Source organism: Paracoccidioides brasiliensis (genome assembly GCF_000150735.1).
Source record: "Paracoccidioides brasiliensis Pb18 unplaced genomic scaffold supercont2.4, whole genome shotgun sequence".
In the NCBI taxonomy this organism is placed as follows: Eukaryota; Fungi; Ascomycota; class Eurotiomycetes; order Onygenales; family Ajellomycetaceae; genus Paracoccidioides; species Paracoccidioides brasiliensis.
Window position 1 is genome coordinate 720,043 of NW_011371361.1, and position 18,347 is coordinate 738,389.

At 44.1% G+C, this 18,347-nt stretch overlaps 6 protein-coding genes across 6 annotated transcripts; 3 read left to right on the plus strand and 3 right to left on the minus strand.

Moving 5' to 3' along the window:
• Window positions 1-1,601: 1,601 nt before the first annotated feature.
• On the plus strand, window positions 1,602-2,865 carry PADG_03734 (uncharacterized protein; the record flags this gene model as incomplete). The annotated part of the gene is made up of 2 exons (XM_010761277.1): window positions 1,602-1,778; window positions 1,906-2,865. 2 exons carry the CDS (start codon window positions 1,602-1,604, stop codon window positions 2,863-2,865), a joined length of 1,137 nt encoding a protein of 378 aa, XP_010759579.1.
• Window positions 2,866-3,011: 146 nt separating this feature from the next.
• PADG_03735 (uncharacterized protein) lies at window positions 3,012-5,075 on the minus strand (the record flags this gene model as incomplete). The annotated part of the gene is made up of 9 exons (XM_010761278.1): window positions 3,012-3,323; window positions 3,406-3,502; window positions 3,565-3,703; window positions 3,760-3,780; window positions 3,851-4,015; window positions 4,069-4,154; window positions 4,239-4,483; window positions 4,680-4,915; window positions 5,030-5,075. 9 exons carry the CDS (start codon window positions 5,073-5,075, stop codon window positions 3,012-3,014), a joined length of 1,347 nt encoding a protein of 448 aa, XP_010759580.1.
• Window positions 5,076-5,699: 624 nt separating this feature from the next.
• On the plus strand, window positions 5,700-7,241 carry PADG_03736 (uncharacterized protein; the record flags this gene model as incomplete). Its single annotated transcript, XM_010761279.1, has 1 exon — window positions 5,700-7,241. One exon carries the CDS (start codon window positions 5,700-5,702, stop codon window positions 7,239-7,241), a length of 1,542 nt encoding a protein of 513 aa, XP_010759581.1.
• A 75-nt stretch (window positions 7,242-7,316) lies between these two features.
• On the minus strand, window positions 7,317-9,536 carry PADG_03737 (uncharacterized protein; the record flags this gene model as incomplete). The annotated part of the gene is made up of 3 exons (XM_010761280.1): window positions 7,317-8,735; window positions 8,867-9,012; window positions 9,086-9,536. 3 exons carry the CDS (start codon window positions 9,534-9,536, stop codon window positions 7,317-7,319), a joined length of 2,016 nt encoding a protein of 671 aa, XP_010759582.1.
• Window positions 9,537-10,115: 579 nt separating this feature from the next.
• On the plus strand, window positions 10,116-15,032 carry PADG_03738 (uncharacterized protein; the record flags this gene model as incomplete). The annotated part of the gene is made up of 5 exons (XM_010760857.1): window positions 10,116-10,548; window positions 10,605-14,176; window positions 14,231-14,309; window positions 14,361-14,672; window positions 14,737-15,032. The coding sequence occupies 5 exons, from the start codon at window positions 10,116-10,118 to the stop codon at window positions 15,030-15,032; spliced, it is 4,692 nt and encodes a 1,563-aa protein (XP_010759159.1).
• An 816-nt stretch (window positions 15,033-15,848) lies between these two features.
• PADG_03739 (uncharacterized protein) lies at window positions 15,849-18,144 on the minus strand (the record flags this gene model as incomplete). Its single annotated transcript, XM_010761281.1, has 5 exons — window positions 15,849-15,863; window positions 15,940-16,174; window positions 16,331-16,512; window positions 16,598-17,460; window positions 17,523-18,144. The coding sequence occupies 5 exons, from the start codon at window positions 18,142-18,144 to the stop codon at window positions 15,849-15,851; spliced, it is 1,917 nt and encodes a 638-aa protein (XP_010759583.1).
• Between the last annotated feature and the right edge of the window lie 203 nt (window positions 18,145-18,347).

Sequence of the window (18,347 nt, forward strand, 5' to 3'; positions counted from 1 at the left end):
TTCTTCAAAAGTTAGCAAGATGTAAATTTATAGATTCATTGAATGCCTATCTGAGTATAAATAAATGAAATAGAAGTCAATGAATTCAATAAGAGTGGCAGTTGAATATATTAAATATACTAATATATGATTTGAACATCTCTGAATTCTATTTGAGCAGTATCAATTTCATATCTGTGACATATATAACTTTGATGAAATTGAATTTCAAGAAGGACAAGAATGTGGAGAATGAGTTATAACTGCTTTTAAAGAAGCTAATTCTATTATTTTTTTATTTATTTCAAGAGATTTAATTACAGTCATTGAATGTGTATTCATGAATAATTATATCATTCTGCCATTGATAATTTTGACCTTCAAAATACATTTGAAAAATTAATATACACAGACAAATTTACTCTGCAATTATAAAATTACTATATCAGATACTGAATTTATAAATAATAAAATTGAATTTGAATAGCTTAAATATTTCAATATTATTGCAGAAAAATGATAGAAGAGAAGTTATCAATTGCTTTTAATGAATAATTATAAATTTCATATCACTGAGAAGTTCATACAATATACAGATCTTTATAAGATAATTTTATATAAATTTTCATTGCATATTACTCTTTTGCTATAATTTCTGAATAGTATATCATTTCAGAAATATAAGCATTATCATTCAAAAGCAGTCAACTATTCTGCACATCATGATCTTGTTAAATATGAAAAACAACAGTTCCTACAAGACCTCTCAGCTATGCAAAAACAGATTTTTAAATCTGATATAATAGCTATAAAATGAGCTTATCATGATATATATTCATGGAATTCTAACTGAGTTCTTGACACTCTTAAGCAGTGAATCTCATCACCTCCTTTACTGCAGATTTATAAAGATAAGAATGATTTAGATCACATATCTATCTCTTTCTTTCAGCTATTCTCATCAAAGAAAATTTAAAAGCTGAAACATTATATTAATATTGCGGAAAACACCATACAAAGTATTAGAGATACTCTTGATTTAAAATCATTCATCTTGACATGTCATTTGAACAAGATATTCAAAGCAAGTCTAATTAATATGAAAATTAATGAGTAATAAATCACTGAATTAGAGAACTTTCTCAATGTCAGTAAATACTGCAGAGCTAAAACAACTTATAATCAGATTCAAGTAGGGGAAGTTCTCATTATTAAAGATGTCAATAGAAAAATCAAGCAGTGTAAGAATAATGAAGCTGAAAAAGAGCAGAATAAGAAGTAATGAAAACTTGAAGTTAATCTTATGAAAATTGACAATAACCTACTCACACTACTGACAAAAAAGGAATTAAATCAATTTAGAGATGACACACATACTGAGAATGATGTAGATAATCTTTTTATTATAGATTAGCTACTGGTTGTTTATATAGAGTGCAATAATAAGGATGTGATTCAAGATTTTTATCATTTTGGTGTTTTTATCATTTTGATGTGGTGCACCCACATGAGGTGTGGGTTGCACAGCAGCACAATTAGTTAACAAACTATAGTTAGTTACCTGCCATGAAATAATTAATTACATATCAACAAACACCATTTGGGAAACAGATGTGTAAAACATGGCGTCTCAGCAGGATACCCTTAACAAGATACGCCAATTCGCTGAAAGCAATCGCAAACTCGAAGAAGAACGCGCCAATCATCCAATTGACCATCATGCGTATAATCGCCAACTCGACCAAACCCTAAAGCAGCTTCAAGATCAAGTAAAACGCCAGGAATATGCCCTGCAAGAGGTTGGTTACAGTCAATGTCAATTGCCCTACACCTCTCCCATATCTGCAATCCATCCCTGTCCCAAAAATAAATAAATAAAATAAAATAAAATCATAAAGACTAACTAGAAACACAAAACTCGTCCAGCTCCGTCTCTCCACTGCAACCACACTCCCCAGCCCAGGCCTTAGCCCACATGCACGTCTCGCCCAAACCCGCCGCGCAACAAAAGCCTACAACTCTCTCTCCCAAACAGACCCAGTTCTACCACCCCCAGATTCCCTCCTAAGCCCCCTGCTCGCCCTACGTGAAACATTCCGCCAGATCCTAGACCTCAAATCCAGCATATCCACTGTAGCTCACCACCTCAGAACAGACCGTGAGCGACTAAAAGCTGAAGAAGCAGCCCTACGCGACGCAACGCTAATTAGCACCGGTCTAGATGAGCGCATAAGGGACCTGCAAACCATGCGGGCAGGGGATCGGGAGAAGGAGGCGAAGGCGCCCACGCAGCTAGCGAAGGAGGTCATGCAGCAACAGCGCAGGCGCAAGGCGGAGTTGGAGAAGAAGACGACTGCGCTGAGGGAGGCGTTGACGGGGTTTGTGGATGAGCATTTGGCTTCGATGTTGGCGGCAGAGGATTTGGGGGGGCTGGTTGTTGGGGATCAGATTGATGTGCCTGATTGGACGTTGGAGGCGGGTTATACGGCGCATGGGAAAGAGAGAAAGGCTGCAGGTTTCGCCGCAAGTGGTGGTGGGACTACAGGTGCGGGTGCGGGGAGGCAATCGAGACAACAGCGCATTGATGAATTCGTTCGTCGCCGGTCGCGTGGAGATGGGGATGGAATTGGAGATGGAAATGGCGATGGCGATGACGATGACGACGACCAAGGGGGAAGAGAAAGTAATAAACGTGAGGCTGCCGGAGCGGAAATGCATGCACTTCTTGATTCGTTGCTAGCGGTGGCGGAGACTTCTTCTTATATTGAGCTGGAGCAGGAAACTGCCGCGTCTAGGTTCCTTGTCAAGGCCAAAATTGCCCAGTTTCACCCGCGTGATGCGCGCCGTTTGCGCTTGATTGATTTTGCGAGGGAATTGGTTGACTGATTCATAGAAGTGTTCTGTGTTTCTGCCTAATTTCTATAATGAGTTCACAAAGGGATATCCACCCGTGCTACATAAAATTTTATCTGGCGAATTGTTCTTTTCTGTCCTGGCAATTAAAGAGTTCCAAACAGCACACCACCCTAAACCTAGTTGATGGTATCATCCCTCAGCGCAAAAAGCTGCTTTATCAACTCGTCCGCATTCGCACGAATGGCGTTGTGATACATGACATTCGTGACGAATTGCTTGCAGTTCCTGATCTTCGTTGCGGTTTCTGTTGCCAATTCGAAATGTACATACATATCATCTACGAACGTTGCTGAATATACTGGAACCTCATTCTTTGCCAGTTGCTCTTCATCATACAAATCTGGCCATCCATCATAGGCTGCGATTATGTCTGAAGCTGGTTTGATCTTGCTAAGCTCGCTAGATGATTCAAATATGTGTGGGTATATCTGCGCGTACATTACGTACAGGGCAAATGTGTGTCAATTTTGGGTGTTTTTTGTCCGAAAACGGAGAATATGTTCCACTCACCATTTCTCCCGTAAAATATACTGGGTCTCCATCAAATTTGATTTGGAATTGAGGATATTTTGATATCAATTTGTCCGCGCACCAATTGGATGCCTCCCTATTGAAAACGTTAAATATACCGACAGAGACAACTTATCAGGTTAACAAGGAGCCACACACCCTTGGCAATATATAACTTCATGAAGGACTGAGTAGAGGATAGCATTGTCGAAGTTTGAAGCATTGTCGAGTATTGAAATTGTTGGGGTCGTAAGAAAGTGGAAAGTTTCCAACTCACTGTGAGTCCGCAAGATGATGTCTGTGCCAATTAATGATCTGAATACAAGGGCACAATTGTAATACGTGGAATCATACCGTGGATGGAATCCAGGCCCCCTATTTTTCAAAGTTAGCCAAACAGATTTACCCTAGAACTAAGATAAGGAGATTGCTGTCTGCCACGTACCTCGCATACCAAACGATATCCCCAGCGAGAGAAATCGTGAGGCAGTTAGTATGCCATTCGAGAGCTGTATTGGGTTTTCATTCAGATACCGCAAAATATCATGAACCCTGCTGACATCCTCGGGAAACTTAGAGTAATATGCCACATTCCGTTCCAGAACCTTTTCTGTTGTGCTTCAGCTAAAGCAGCCATTTCAGCCAATATCTTTGGAAACATACCGTATGTTCGTTTGAGTACAGACTCAGGACCTCTTCTGAGGGGAGGAAGCCCCCCAGTGGTGAAAACCTCTCGCAAGGCTTCAGGGCTACACAGCTAAAGTCAGCCTCCATACAATCATCCAGGAGCGCGACAAAGGAGGAAGTCTGGTAATCGTAAACTTGAAGCTCACAATTTCGAAAGATACGTGATTGCGCAGAAACCACCAAAACTCTGCCCGAGGAGGGTCCATTTCTTCTTCTCCGGTGGGTAATCCGCAGTCAAATAACCACGGATAGCCTCGCAATCCCGTACGATGTTATCAGCACGGAATAGTTTAAGGTACTCGGCTTGCTGGATGGCATCTCCCACGAGATCAAGGGTGGCAGCAGTAATTGGAGTACTCAAACCCGTCCCTCGCTGGTCGAGCAATAGGATCTATATCCGAAGTAAGTGAAAAATTGACCAATGAGAGTGATGAGAGGGGAGAGAGGTTTTCGGTTAAATATAGTTATCAACTTCGGACATTGAACCAGACCAAATAAGAATAATAAGAATAATAATAATAATAATAAGAAGAAGAAGAAAACAAGAATAAGAATAATAACCGGAGCCCACTATTCAAATCACATACCTGATATCCCTTATCCAGCACAATCTGCACCCAGCCAAGATCCTGGGGCGGAGAGCAACCCATTCCCGGCCCACCTTGAAGATAAACAAACCAAGGCAAGACCTTTGGCGCTCGGGCTAGATCAGCCCCTGGTTCTCTACGAGCTACGGTCCGCCCAAAGAGCCGAATGGTGGCTTCATCTGGCCGATTGTAATCCAATGGGACATCCCAGAACCATTCTGTCACTCTCAATCTGCCTGTTGATTGTATAAGCAGGAGATTTAAATGGTTATCAGGTAATTTTGGTTGCAAGAATCTACAAAATTGGTATTGTATTTGACATAGCAACTGAAAGGAGGAGAGCAACACACCTGGGACAAAATGCGGTCTCGACCGGGCTAGTTTTGCGAGCCACATGATTGGGAATTTCGGGATATTTGATGCACAACAGGAGGAATCAACCGGCAATGCAAGAATGTCTTTCATGTAATGAGTAGTTACCTCGAGGAGGTTGTGGTAGAGATAGTCTGAGGGTGAATGTTAATTTCAATTTGTTAGATTGCAGGGTCTGGACCATGAAATAAAGGTAACCGAAAGTAGAGTTCAACATAAGCGATCACTATAAACTATCTATACAAATATCATAAACTAGGTTAAATGCAACAGTTACATTTGACAGAATGGCAAGCTTGATTCATTGCGGAGTTTGCTGCTACGAGAACGACTATGGTGGAGAACAGGTCACGTGACGGAAGTGTCCGACTTAACTACATAGTTATAAGACTCTAGTCGATGTTTTCATACAAGGTTGTAACAACGATTGAGGAACTACAAGGTGATAACCTGCATTATGATCTGTGCTGCTCAGACAACCAACCTCAAGGATGCATCTAAATTAAATAGTTTGGCCCACTTAAAGCAAGACCCCATATGGTTAGAGTTGGATGTTAGTTCTTTGCTTCACAGGAGCTATTTTTTCCATCGATAACTATCCCACCATGAACACCACCCCTTCTACAGACTTAGCGAAACATCGCAATCATGAGCATTCAACCTCTACAAAATCCCCAAGAAGATGACTCTACTCTCCAAATGTGGCAAACGGCCCTTTCTCCATGGACCTCATCCATTCTCCCCCATGCTACCAATCTCTCCAGGGCCCGCGCATCACTTATAACCCCGCTCCCCGCCAACGGTCTGGGATTTTCAGAGACAAAAAGACATATCTTGGACGATATAATCCCTGGCTTCAACGGCAGCAGTCTATGCCCTAACTACTACGGCTTCGTTACGGGAGGAGTAACCCCCGCCGCCCTGCTAGCGGACAATATAGTATCGGCCTATGACCAGAACGTCCAGGTGCATCTGCCAGACCACTCTATTGCAACAGAAGTGGAGCATCAAGCATTGAACCTTCTGCTTGATTTATTTGACCTGGATCATAAGAATTGGCCGCATAAGATTCTGACGACCGGTGCGACCCCAAGTAATATTCTTGGTCTGGCGCTTGGGAGGGAATTTGTTCTTCGGGCCGCTGTGGAGAGGAAGGCTGGTGTAGGTCAAGAGGTGAAGAGTGTGGGGGAGCATGGTGTGGCAGCAGTATTGCTTGCTGCGGGCTTGAAGGGAGTGCAGGTTCTAACTACATATCCACATTCGTCGCTGGGGAAAGCGGCGGGAATTTTGGGTATTGGTCGGGTGAATGTCAAGAGTGTCTGTGTTGCTGATCTCAGTGAGGGTGTGAGCCAGCGTCCGCTCATGTTTGATATCGAGGCTTTGGAAAGGGAGCTGGCCAGAGGCGATATGGCAAGCATCGTTGCAGTGTCCTGTGGGGAAGTGAATACAGGACAGTTTGCTACGAAGGGTCTTGAAGAGTTCAAGAAGATACGACAGCTTTGTGACAAGTACGGTGCTTGGCTACATGTGGACGGAGCGTTTGGGATATTTGGTCGTATTCTGAAGGGTGAAAGCGAGTTTGATCATATTTTGGAAGGGTGTCAGGGACTTGAGCTGGCACATTCCATTACGGGAGATGCTCATAAGTTGCTTAATGTCCCTTACGACTGCGGATTTTTCTTCTCTCATCATGGGGGTCTGGCGGGGGATGTCTGTCGTAACCCCAACGCTGCATATCTAAGTAGTGGGAATGGTGACGGCAACACTTCAATCTTAAACCCCATTAATAACGGCATCGAAAACTCCAGGCGTCTCAGAGCACTGCCCGTTTATGCCACATTAGTTGCTTATGGAAGAGATGGATATAGAGATATGTTGAAAAGGCAGATAAGACTGGCCAGGTTGGTTGTTGACTGGTTATTTGAGCACCCTGCGTACACTGTTCTTCCCATTACTCCGGCAAAGGAAGAGCTTTTGCACAATACGTTTATGATTGTTCTATTCAGGGCAAGAGATGAGGGCTTAAACCGGGTACTGGTGAATAAAATCAATGAAACTTCAGAAATGTATGTTTCTGGGACGATTTGGGAGGGAATACCTGCATGTCGAATTGCAATATCAAACTGGAGGGTGAATGAGAAGCGAGACTTTGAGGTAATAACTTCCGTGCTGAATGGAATTATTCGATAGTTCAGAAGAAGCAGAAAGAAGATGCTTGTATGTTTCCTTGGATATATAGAGGATATCACAGCCTCAGATTCACAGCTATCTCCGACGACCTGCTGATGGGGCATCGTTTCTGTCGGCAATACTAACAACCTCACCAATACCAGCCTCTTCTTGCTCATCCTCCAGTGCCGTAATTTCCTCTCTGCAATCCCACCACTTCTCTTCAGCTAGGGTGAACGCTTCTTTTCTCAGCTCTTTAACAGACATCTCTGACCCAGCCTGTTCCACTTTCATCTTTGACATCAACATATCCTGCCAATCTGTCGATGTCCTGGCGAAGAAATCCCTCAGAGACTCGAAAGGTCGGGGATGCGGCCTAGAATCCTGGACAGGAGTTTCTATTTCCTGCTCGATTTCTGTTTCCATCTGCACGAGCTCCGTTACACTTGTTGTCGCAGTCGCAGTCGATGCAATCTCGACGAACTCCATCTCTTCATCTTCATTGTCGCATTCACCCTCCTCTGCTTCCTCATCCTCCTCATCCTCTTCATCACTCTCAACTTCCATCGCGTCATTCCAATGTTCGGGCTCGTTGTAGAACAATTCCTTCACTCCGTCAAGCTTTACTAAATCAATGGAGTACATATCATTAAAAGTAAATTCGTGATCTCCCCGCTCAAAAGTCCCGCTAAAGATAAACAGTGTATCATCTAGAACCGCAAGCTGGGAGTTGAACCGCCGATGCGGCATCTCGAAGCGAACTGGCAAGTCACGCTTCTCATCAATCTCTTCTTCCTCTTTTTGTAGTAAATCGATATCCATCGCCTCGGATTTTATCTTATTTGTGTTAACCTTGGCTTCAAGAAGGGCTAGGTTACGCATTAACTCCTCTTCATCGGCTTTTCCCCGATTCCGTTTCACGGTCTGCATAGCAGACTGCTGCTTCTTTCCAGGCCCTCGAGGGCGGCGAAGAGACATCTGGAAAAACCGGTTTCGATCTATGTTCCATGCGTAGAGATCATCGAAGAATTCACTCTCAATGCCCTCTTCGCTCGTTTCGACATCGTGGACACCACCAAACATAATCCCCCGTCCCTTGTGGAACGCCATGGTTGTACCCGCCCGCGGTGGGTTTGCTGGATTAGCAGGTTTCTTCCGTCGCTCCCACCGGATTGTAGGAAGTGAAGTTGCGGGAGCGTCGGGGGGAGGTGGGGTGATTCGCAAGAACCAGGTATCTTGGTGAACGACTGGCTTGAGAATCGTTCGCTGTGCTCCACCTTTCTGTTGCTTGTTGACTGCAGTGTTCGTCTTTACTCGAGAATATCCTCCGTATAAAACAGCGCCGGATTCGTGTGGAAGAAATGAAAACGACGATCTAGCGTCTGGCTTTTGCGATGCTGGGGGAAGAACCACATTGTGCCATAGATAATTTTGGCAGTCATATATCCACAAGTCCTGAAGGTACTTTGTCTGCTGGGAGGTGTCCTGGAATCCTCCAAAAAGTATTATGTAGTTCTGGGGAAACAGTTAGGATGTAAGAGGTATTGTAGATTCCACAGATACCCAAACAAGGCCGGATCATAGCTTCACAGTAGAAACTGCCACGCTTAAAAGGCACATAATGGATGCATGGGTGGGAGAAATACCTTAAAGTATGTCATTCTATGTCCACTCCTCGCGGGTGGGCCTTTGCCTTTTGTCTCAATTCTACTCCATTCTCTGGTTGACGGATCAAGGCACCAGAAATCATTATAATGATAAAAAGTCCCTTGTTTCGGCGAAGAAAATTCTCCTATATATCTATAATCAGTAACTAACTGTAAAATAGTAATACTTAGAAGCACGCTTTCGAGTTTGCGCATTACCTCCAAACAAATAAATTCCTCCTGAATTTCCTCCCCGGCACCAGGCATGTCCACTCCTAGGAAGAGGGCTATTCGGGCTCGTGACCTCTCGCCACTCATGCTTATCAACTTGATACACGTAAAGATTGTTGTAGAAAGTAGCCAGAGTGCCATCAAAATGTTCACCCCCGAAGAGGAAGAGCTCATTTCGACCTGCCGGAGATGCAATTAGGGAGGAAGAAGACCGCGGGGTTGGTGGCCCACTGGGGACCTCAGTGACCTTCAAGAACTTAGCTTGCTCTTTTGCATATGCCGCCAACACTGCATCCAGATCGACGTCTTCAGCATCACTGTCATCAGCCTGTCCCTTTGCTCTGATTTTCTTCTCTTTCTGAGCCGCTTTCTTAGACTGTTTTGCGGCGACGCGAGCTTTCTGCTCTGCGGTCTTGGATTTTTTATCTTTCTTTGCCATTTTACAGGATGTGGGAGAAGATACTCAAGTTAGAACTCTCTCCCCTCCCATGCGTAATTTGGCTGATACAAGGCCCACACCAAGGATTGTCTGTAGTTACGGAGATATCAGAGGGAAGAGGCTGAAGTTTTCGTCATTGGCTAATCATTCCACAGACCAAAATGCCAACAACTGGGTGACAAATAACTTACTAGAAACTAAATATTAATTAGTTACCTTAGTACTAGGTAAATGAGAGCACCAACAAGCTTCCAATATTAAATTGTGATTCCGTGAAATCACTTTGAAATTGTTAATGGTGATTGTTTCAACTCCCAAGTAGTTAACTATATTTTCTTTGAGGTCCTTCTAAAGCTTTAGCCACCACCAACTGTTAACTAGGTTTTTTTTGGATGTTGATTGACATCACGTGTTTAGACGCGGGTCGTAACTATGTCTTCCACACGAACCCAAGCCTTCTCCGTTCATAAGAACTTCAATATACAAACATGCTCAATGATGACAACAAATTGCACCAACTGCAAGTTTCTGTGATGCCCCTAGCTGCCCTTTGATAAGTGCCAGCCATGAGATGACTCTATGACAAAGCATAATTTAGAAGATCACCTGTCCTGGCTGTTGAATCGTGGGCCTTTCATACCGCCTCTGCTGCCAGCGCAAGCACATACCACCACAGCTGAAGAGAGCACAACGCAGCCAAGGGCTCCTGGCCTTCCAACCCCTTCCGATGAGGCGTATAGCACCAACAACGAGACTATTGTCACTTTAAAGCCTAGCGAACACAAGTTCGGCTCACAGGATGCTAAGGTTCGGGAAGCCGATAACGGGTACGAGTTAATATCGGCTGTGGATATGGCCCGGCTTCAATTTGCTCCCCCGTCGTCTACGAAGCCTCGAATGTTGAGTACCATTAAGCAAAATCCCCCTACTTCACCAGACACATCCTGTGTTATGAAGGGACACTGCGGCTTTCCTGGTCCTGATGAGGCGCATTCTCGACCGAAGAACAACAGTTGGTTATCCCATTGAATTCGCCTTGCCCTCCATATATATTAACCGTATAATTAGCTAGTGTATGGAGCCCCTCAGGAACCACTCCACCACTAATGAGTCCGAAATCATTATCTCGTCAAGAGTCTTATCCTCGGGATTCTAAGGTTTCCGCAAACATTGTCGATGCTATCGATTTAACCGGTGATCAAGGCCACCATACTTCATCGTCGGGAACCGTTGAAGCTTTTGGGGAACCACTACGAATATGGAGGGAAGACTACGCATCCCGTTCCGAGCCATTGGGAAGTCGTGGCGTAAAACGAAAAAGCGACGAATACGAAGCAGACACAAAATTCTCAAGGAAACTATTGTCGCGAAGTTGCTCTCCAATTTCTCCAGTGCAATCAGACAAAAAGAAACGCACCGATTTCACTCTTAATTCAACGCATAGCAAGAACGTTAAAAGGCCTTCGTTACACACGGTTATTGGTGACTCAGAGGGTGAAGACGATGGGATTGATATTTTTCCCACTGATAACGAAGAGGGCTTCCGGTCTCCTAGACGTCTATTGAATGGACTTGACTTATATCCAAAGCTATCTAAGCCGCGAAACGGCCGGCCGGAAAAAGCCAAGCCCAAGAAATTGCCGTCCTTTGATCGAGCAACTTCGATGGAGGCTAGTTGCCGGCCCTCTGTTGCTTCTCCTGTCCAGCAACACACCACTATATCGAATATACAGAAACACAAAGATCGTAGCAATGTCTCCGATAGTTCTAGGTCCTGTGGCTCTCCCAGCCATCAAGGAAGACAAAATCCTACTTTGGCCCATTTCCTCTCTCTTCCCACTCGTTCCGTTGGCAATTTCCTGGAAAGGCTTAAAAGTGACCGTTCAAGAAATGCAGAGTTGGCGTATCAGCGGGCTATGGACGCTATTGATGCTTCTGATTTAATTCGTGAAAATAAGATCTTGAACTCAAAGATTGGAGCCCTTGAGAATCTCCAAATGGAGCACAACACATATTCTTCGTTACTGACTAAACAGGATGAACTTAAAAGGCGAATAATACAGTCTGTGGAACGAGCAGCGATTCTCCCTGGATCGTCTACTGATGTTGACGAAGCTCGAAAACTTATATGGCAGAGGCAGGAACAAGAAGCTAAAATGGTTGACTTGATTGAGCAATCGGGGATCCTTAGCGAAAATTCTACCGCCGTCAACGGTGCTGAGCCACCAGAACATAAAATTTTAATTACGGGAACACAGTTTCCAAAGCAGCGAACCTACGATATTCCAAAGTCTTTTGATTCCTTTTCTTCTTCATCCTGCCTCCCAAATATCTCCCGCCTTCTTCCACCGTCTCTGCCGTCGACGCTCACAGGACCCAAAACTCCCCGAAGGTTTAGTTCTGGAAATATGTCTTTCCGCGATAATAATAATGACGACGAGTTCATGCTGGATAGTGATGATATATTCTCGAGGAATATGGGAACTCCTGTTGCCCTTGATATGCTGGATTTCGACAACGATGCGGATGATTTTGATATGCTTGAGGCAGCGGAACATTTTGAAAATCAATGGTCTGGATCTGCACGCGACCATGCTTTTGGAAGCCAGAACTTTGGTCGTGGGCCAACCTCCTCTGCCAAGAAACCCGCGCCTGAATCATTGCAGTATCCTTGGTCCAAGGATGTCAAGTCCGCATTGTTACATCGTTTCGGACTCTCTGGGTTTCGTCTCAATCAATTGGAAGCCATTAACGCCACGCTAGGCGGGAAAGATGCTTTTGTTTTGATGCCAACAGGGGGAGGGAAGTCTCTCTGTTACCAATTACCTGCTGTAGTCAATAGTGGTACTACAAAAGGGGTTACGGTTGTCATATCACCTCTTTTGAGTTTGATGGAAGACCAGGTTGCACATTTGAAAGAGTTACACATCCAGGCGTTCCTCCTGAACGGAGACGTGAACAAGGAACACAAATCTTTGATATACAGTGCTCTAGCCAACCCTAATGTTGAGAAGCTTATACAATTACTTTATGTCACCCCTGAAATGGTGAATAAAAATGGAGCATTGCTAGGTGCATTGAGTCGCCTTCACAGCAGAAAGAAGTTGGCACGCATTGTCATCGACGAAGCTCATTGTGTAAGTCAATGGGGCCATGATTTCCGACCCGATTACAAAGAATTGGGCAACACCAGAGCAAAGTTCCCAGGAATACCGCTCATGGCACTTACTGCCACTGCCACAGAAAATGTCAAAATTGACGTTATCCACAACCTCGGTATGCGTAACGCGGAAGTATTTGTCCAGTCTTTCAACCGACCCAATCTGACCTACGAAGTCCGACCGAAGCCCAAAAACACAAATGTTATTGAAAGCATTGCTGAAACAATCAACGAATCATACAGTGGTCAAGCCGGAATAATTTACTGCCTATCAAGACGAAGTTGCGAAAAAGTGGCAGCACAGTTGCGTGATAAGTACAAGATAAAGGCTGCCCACTATCATGCTGGTTTGCCCTCGGAAGAACGAATATCGATTCAAAGAGATTGGCAATCTGGAAAATACAATGTTATCGTGGCAACAATTGCCTTTGGAATGGGAATCGACAAGGCAGACGTTCGTTTTGTGATACATCATACCATGCCGAAGAGCCTCGAGGGGTATTATCAGGAAACTGGGCGAGCTGGTCGAGATGGCAAACGGTCAGGTTGCTATCTTTATTACGGATTTCAAGATACGGGACCCCTACGGCATATGATTGACAAGGGCGAGGGGAGTTTCGAGCAGAAAAAGCGCCAACGCCAAATGCTTCGCCACGTTGTCCAGTTCTGTGAAAATGAAAGTGATTGCCGGAGGGTACAGATCCTTGCCTACTTCAATGAAAAGTTTGAGCCAGAGAACTGCAATCGCTCTTGTGATAACTGTAAGTCGGGCTTGACTTTTGAACCAATGGATTTCACGGATCTTGCTGTTTCTGCTGTGAGCCTTGTTGGGCGTCTTGAGAAGCAGAAGGTGACAACACTCTACTGTGTGGATATCTTTAGGGGAGCTACGAAGAAATTCGCAGACTCTGAGCACAAACACTTTCCCGAATTTGGTGTTGGGTCTGAGTTGGATCGCCCTGATGTTCAACGATTATTTTCCTACCTACTTTGCGAAGAGGCCTTGAAGGAAGAGAATGTTATCAACAACGCACATTTTGCTACTCAATACGTGCAGCTTGGCGTTAGAGCATCCGAATTCCTCAATCGTCGTCGTAAGATCATGCTCCCAATTCGCGTTTCTGCACATCGGAAAGCTACCTCCCTAGCTAAACCTGCCGCCACGCGAAATCGTGGAACTCGAGTTCGTGCACTGGGGAACGAGCATCCACAGTCTACTAATGTTTCATCTCCTGTTCAAGCATCATTGCGGCGACGGAATTATGGACGGGGTTTTGTAGGCCAGAACATACCTGAAGATGACGACGAGGATGATAGCGATGGCTTCGAACCAATACGTAAGGCTGGTCAACATAGCCGGTCGGATGCCAATGATTTGGGACCTCCAATCACCGATGACGGAAAATTTTCTCGGCTGGATCACCTCCAGAGCATTATGGTGGAGGAGTTTATGTTTTATGCCAAAAATACATGCCATGATGTATGTTACACTTTATACTTGGGGGGCTTTAACTTCCTGCTAACCTTATAACAGATCATGTTGAAAAGATCCCTTCGAAGTCAACCATTTCCTGATGCTATTCTGCGAGAAATGGCAATCAACTTGCCGAAAGGTAAAATACCAATGAAAGTGTGACAGGCCTTACTTGCTAATATATAGCCAGATAAAAAACAACTTTTGAAAATACCCAATATTGATCCAGACAGGGTCGAGCGTTATGGGACTCAGTTTCTTCACCTTATTCGACGAGCAGAGGATCGCTATCAGGAACTCGTGGCAGAGAGAGATAGGGATGGATCTCCGATTCCAGACCCGAATCATGAAAACGTCATCAACATCAGCAGTGATTCCGAACTGGGCTTTGGTGACGACTTTGACGATTTTATTGACGACACGCAAGCTACAGGTGTCCCCCTAGACGAGCAAAGCTCTTTCTTTGAACAAGATGACGAGATCGCTGCATTTAATGCTCGCAGTGAGTCAACGCCTGCTGATACCAGTTCCCTACTTACGTTGTCACTAATCGATACATTCGACAGTGTATGAACTCCAAACAACGCGAGCTTCTGGCCCTGTCACCGGCACACCCAAGACGCAGCCTCCAGGTCCATCAAATCACGGTGCTGGTTCGTATAGATACGGTAAGAATTCATATGCCAAGAAGAATTCAAGAACTCGACCAAATGGAGGTGGTAGTGGTGGAGCTGTATCAAGCAGAAAACCAGGAAACCCTCGAACAAAAAAGAGGACCCAAGGGTCAACTTCACGCCAGTCTAAACGCGGCGTATCTGGCTCAGGATCTCGCGGTGTTGGCATTAGTATGATGCCGACGTAGCATGGATTAATCTTGTTATTTTAAATATTAAACACACTCCTTTCTGAGCTGTGCGGCTCATACATCAATGATCCGTTTTTCTTACTTTCCTTTGGTCCTTTACCACCGATATTGTTTAGAACTCCACTACATTTCAGTTAACAGTGAAGAAAGAATACCAATGACTACTCCCCAGCTTTTGGCATGTTTCAGCTCCACATTACCTATCAAATTATTCACCTTCTCCTTCCACCCAATATATATCTTATATTCCTGAACCAAAACAGCGCATCATCCTGGAGCATGGTATATGACTTTTCAATGGTTATGGCAAGTTCGTTATTTCGTTTGAAAGGCAGAGTTTATCCCCTATAATACCCCAACACGTTCATGTATTGTACATATTTACTACAATGGGAATCTCAACAACAATGTTTAATAAAGGCATGCTGTAAATTAGTTCTACTGTATGGTATTCGTCAATTTGCAAGCTGTCCCAGCTTCAGAACTTTGGATGTTCGGCAGCTGCGGTATCAACCATAGTTATTTAGTTTTCTTTGATGTAGAGAGAAGAGTGAAAAAAACAAGAATAAAGGAGAACACGCATTCTTTGCACATACGGAATAGCAATTCATTGAGCAATTCATCGAGAACAAACCGGTGCCTACAATAAATCACTTCCCCAAATATTATCTCTCATCGAAAGAATAGAAATACAGCTTGAAATTGATTCCCGCAAACCACAAGGTCATCTTAACGAGAGATAAAAGATGGTAAAGTGGTAAGTAGACCTCCAAGAAAATTGCTTTAAAATACCTAGAGATATAAAGCTCCACATCAGTCTTCCATCTCCTAAAGTTTTAAGCAGGATAAATAGTATGGGGAAAAAATTATTACAAAATTGAAAAGAGACTAAGAAAATACTCACAGCTCCACCTATGATAAACAACCTCTCCCTTTCCTGTTGCGCCCACTGGGCGATTTTGCCCGCGCTCTGAGAAAGAGCTTTGCGATTGCTATTTGGCCCAGCAACACAGTACAATTCAAAAACAGGCGTGATCCATGCAAGTGCGTTCATGGAGTTTGATACTCTATGCTCGACTCTGATGTGTGCGTGTTTTGCATGCACACTGGCGTGGAGGGAGTGGTAAGTTGAGAGGAGTCTAGAAAGAAAAAAAATATGGTTTCTCGTTTGTGGTTAGTTATTCTAATCATTTTCGTTAAATTGATTCCAAATTTTATCTGGGGAAATGACATGTATGGGTCAAAAAGAAAGAAGAAGAAGAAGAGGGAGAGAGAGCCTGTTGGCATGATCTCACCTGCGTCTCCCCAGAGTTGTCGAGAAATCGGGACAATATGAAGCCATGGCAAATTGGACGTTAGCTTTGGACTTGTAGAGGAAATGCCGTAGGACTGTGCCAGGGATGATATCTGTAGTGGTAGGTCGTCCTTTTTGTATTGCTGCCTTTATTATAGCTATGCTGCCATTCTTCCCCAATTGCTATTTACAACGTTAGTTCTAAGGCAAAAATTGAACTTGCAGGTTGGTTTGATTCGGCAGGGAGTTGTAAGAGAATGAACGGTACCTCAACTGCTAAATCCCGCATCTCTCTAAGAGCATAAAAGCTTTCTTTGTCGGCGCTGATTAAGATAATAGCGACAGAGTCGTCCTTGATGGTGTCTTGGTTCGCGGTATGGATTTCCTCATCGCGAAGATCCAGGAAACTGACGAACATATGCAAATATCCGCTGCTGTTGAAACCAGGCAGACAAACAGGAATCCAACTGTCACCGCCTCCAGCCTTAACACCATCTGCCTCGAAAATCATGTTGAAGATCAACTGTAGATCACCTGGATGCAACGAGTGTCTCTTCGGCCTAATTACACTCACAAGCTGGCCACCAGCGACAACAAGCCCGTATAAAAGGCTATCAACCCTGGCTTTCAGAAGAGTGTTGTTTATGGTTTGTCGATGAGACTTTCGAATTTTGAGGCATTCCAAAGCATTGAGCAGGGTTGATGGAGAGCCCTTTGTGAAGCTATCAGCCAGAGAAGAGAGAAGAGATTCAGTTCCTTCCAATGGGCGCCGTAAATCCGTTGATGGTCGAATTGAAAACAAATGATTTAGACTTGGGAGGGTCAATGTTGACAGGATTTGCATGTACAATGCTTCCAACTGCATCCGTAGCTGAGAATCGTTTTCGAAGAGGCGACTGATGGCAACAAGATACAATGGACCCTGAGATAAAATAACAATTTTCGCTTTTCCAGCCGAAAAACTCTTCAGGAAATCTCCAGATTCTTCAAAAAAGGATATGATAGTTTGGATAATGCCGAAATAATCAGAGATCAGACCGCTGTCTCCATGTCTTGTGTATATTGGTTTCCCTGCTTGTGACAATATGAAGAAGTGCTTCTTTTTCCTCTTCCATGCTTCAACAACCTGAGCTATAATAAATATCAGCGGGTGTTTTCAGCTTGAAAGGAAAAGTTGTATTCTTATATATTACCTGAATTACCACCGTCAGGCTCGACTTGATCAATGGCATCAAACTCATGTTCGAACTCGGAATCCACTTCATCATCGTCAGAGTCTAATAAAGCTCGTTTTACCGCACGCTCGCCACTATGAACCCAAGATATCTCATCCCCTCCCACTATGGGAAAGTCGCCAAAAAGACTAATATCGTCAGGTGTCTCCCCACCCGGGACAAAGCTACGTACGCTTATGGAATCACCGGCATCACTTCCCCTGCGGCTTCTCAGTTGACTAACACTTGTCCTATGCCCTATAGCCTTTCCAGGAATAGTTTTCACAGCAGTAGACGAGTATAAATCCTTAGATCCATCGGGCAAAGTGTGAGTGTTTACATCTGTTAACGACAAGGCAGTCGTAGGCTTTGACTGTAAACTATGCCTCGATGTTGGCTTAATTTTGGAGGTAGCGTCTGTTGCACCCTCTTGTTCATCAAGACCTGGTCGAGGGGGAAGAACTGGAGGGACCCCTGGGCTTTCCCCTTCACTTCTAAATGAAGCAGTTTCGGAGGCTTTCCCTGTCGGATCCGGGATGCTTTTAGATGGACCTTCTGCGTCGCTACTTGGCGACTGGCCATATTTCCTGTTTGCATCCATTTGCGACCGTTCATTTCATAATTATAGATCTTGGGCTAGTTATCTGTTGACCATTTCGAGGGCTAGACAACGACCGAAATGAGAGCGTCTAATAATAACCTAGTAGCGTATGGTCGCAAAGTCAAGGTCATTACAATAAATATGCGCATTCATGAATTAAATATTTTAAGCCTTTGGGTTTAGCACGGAGTATAAAAGCCGTG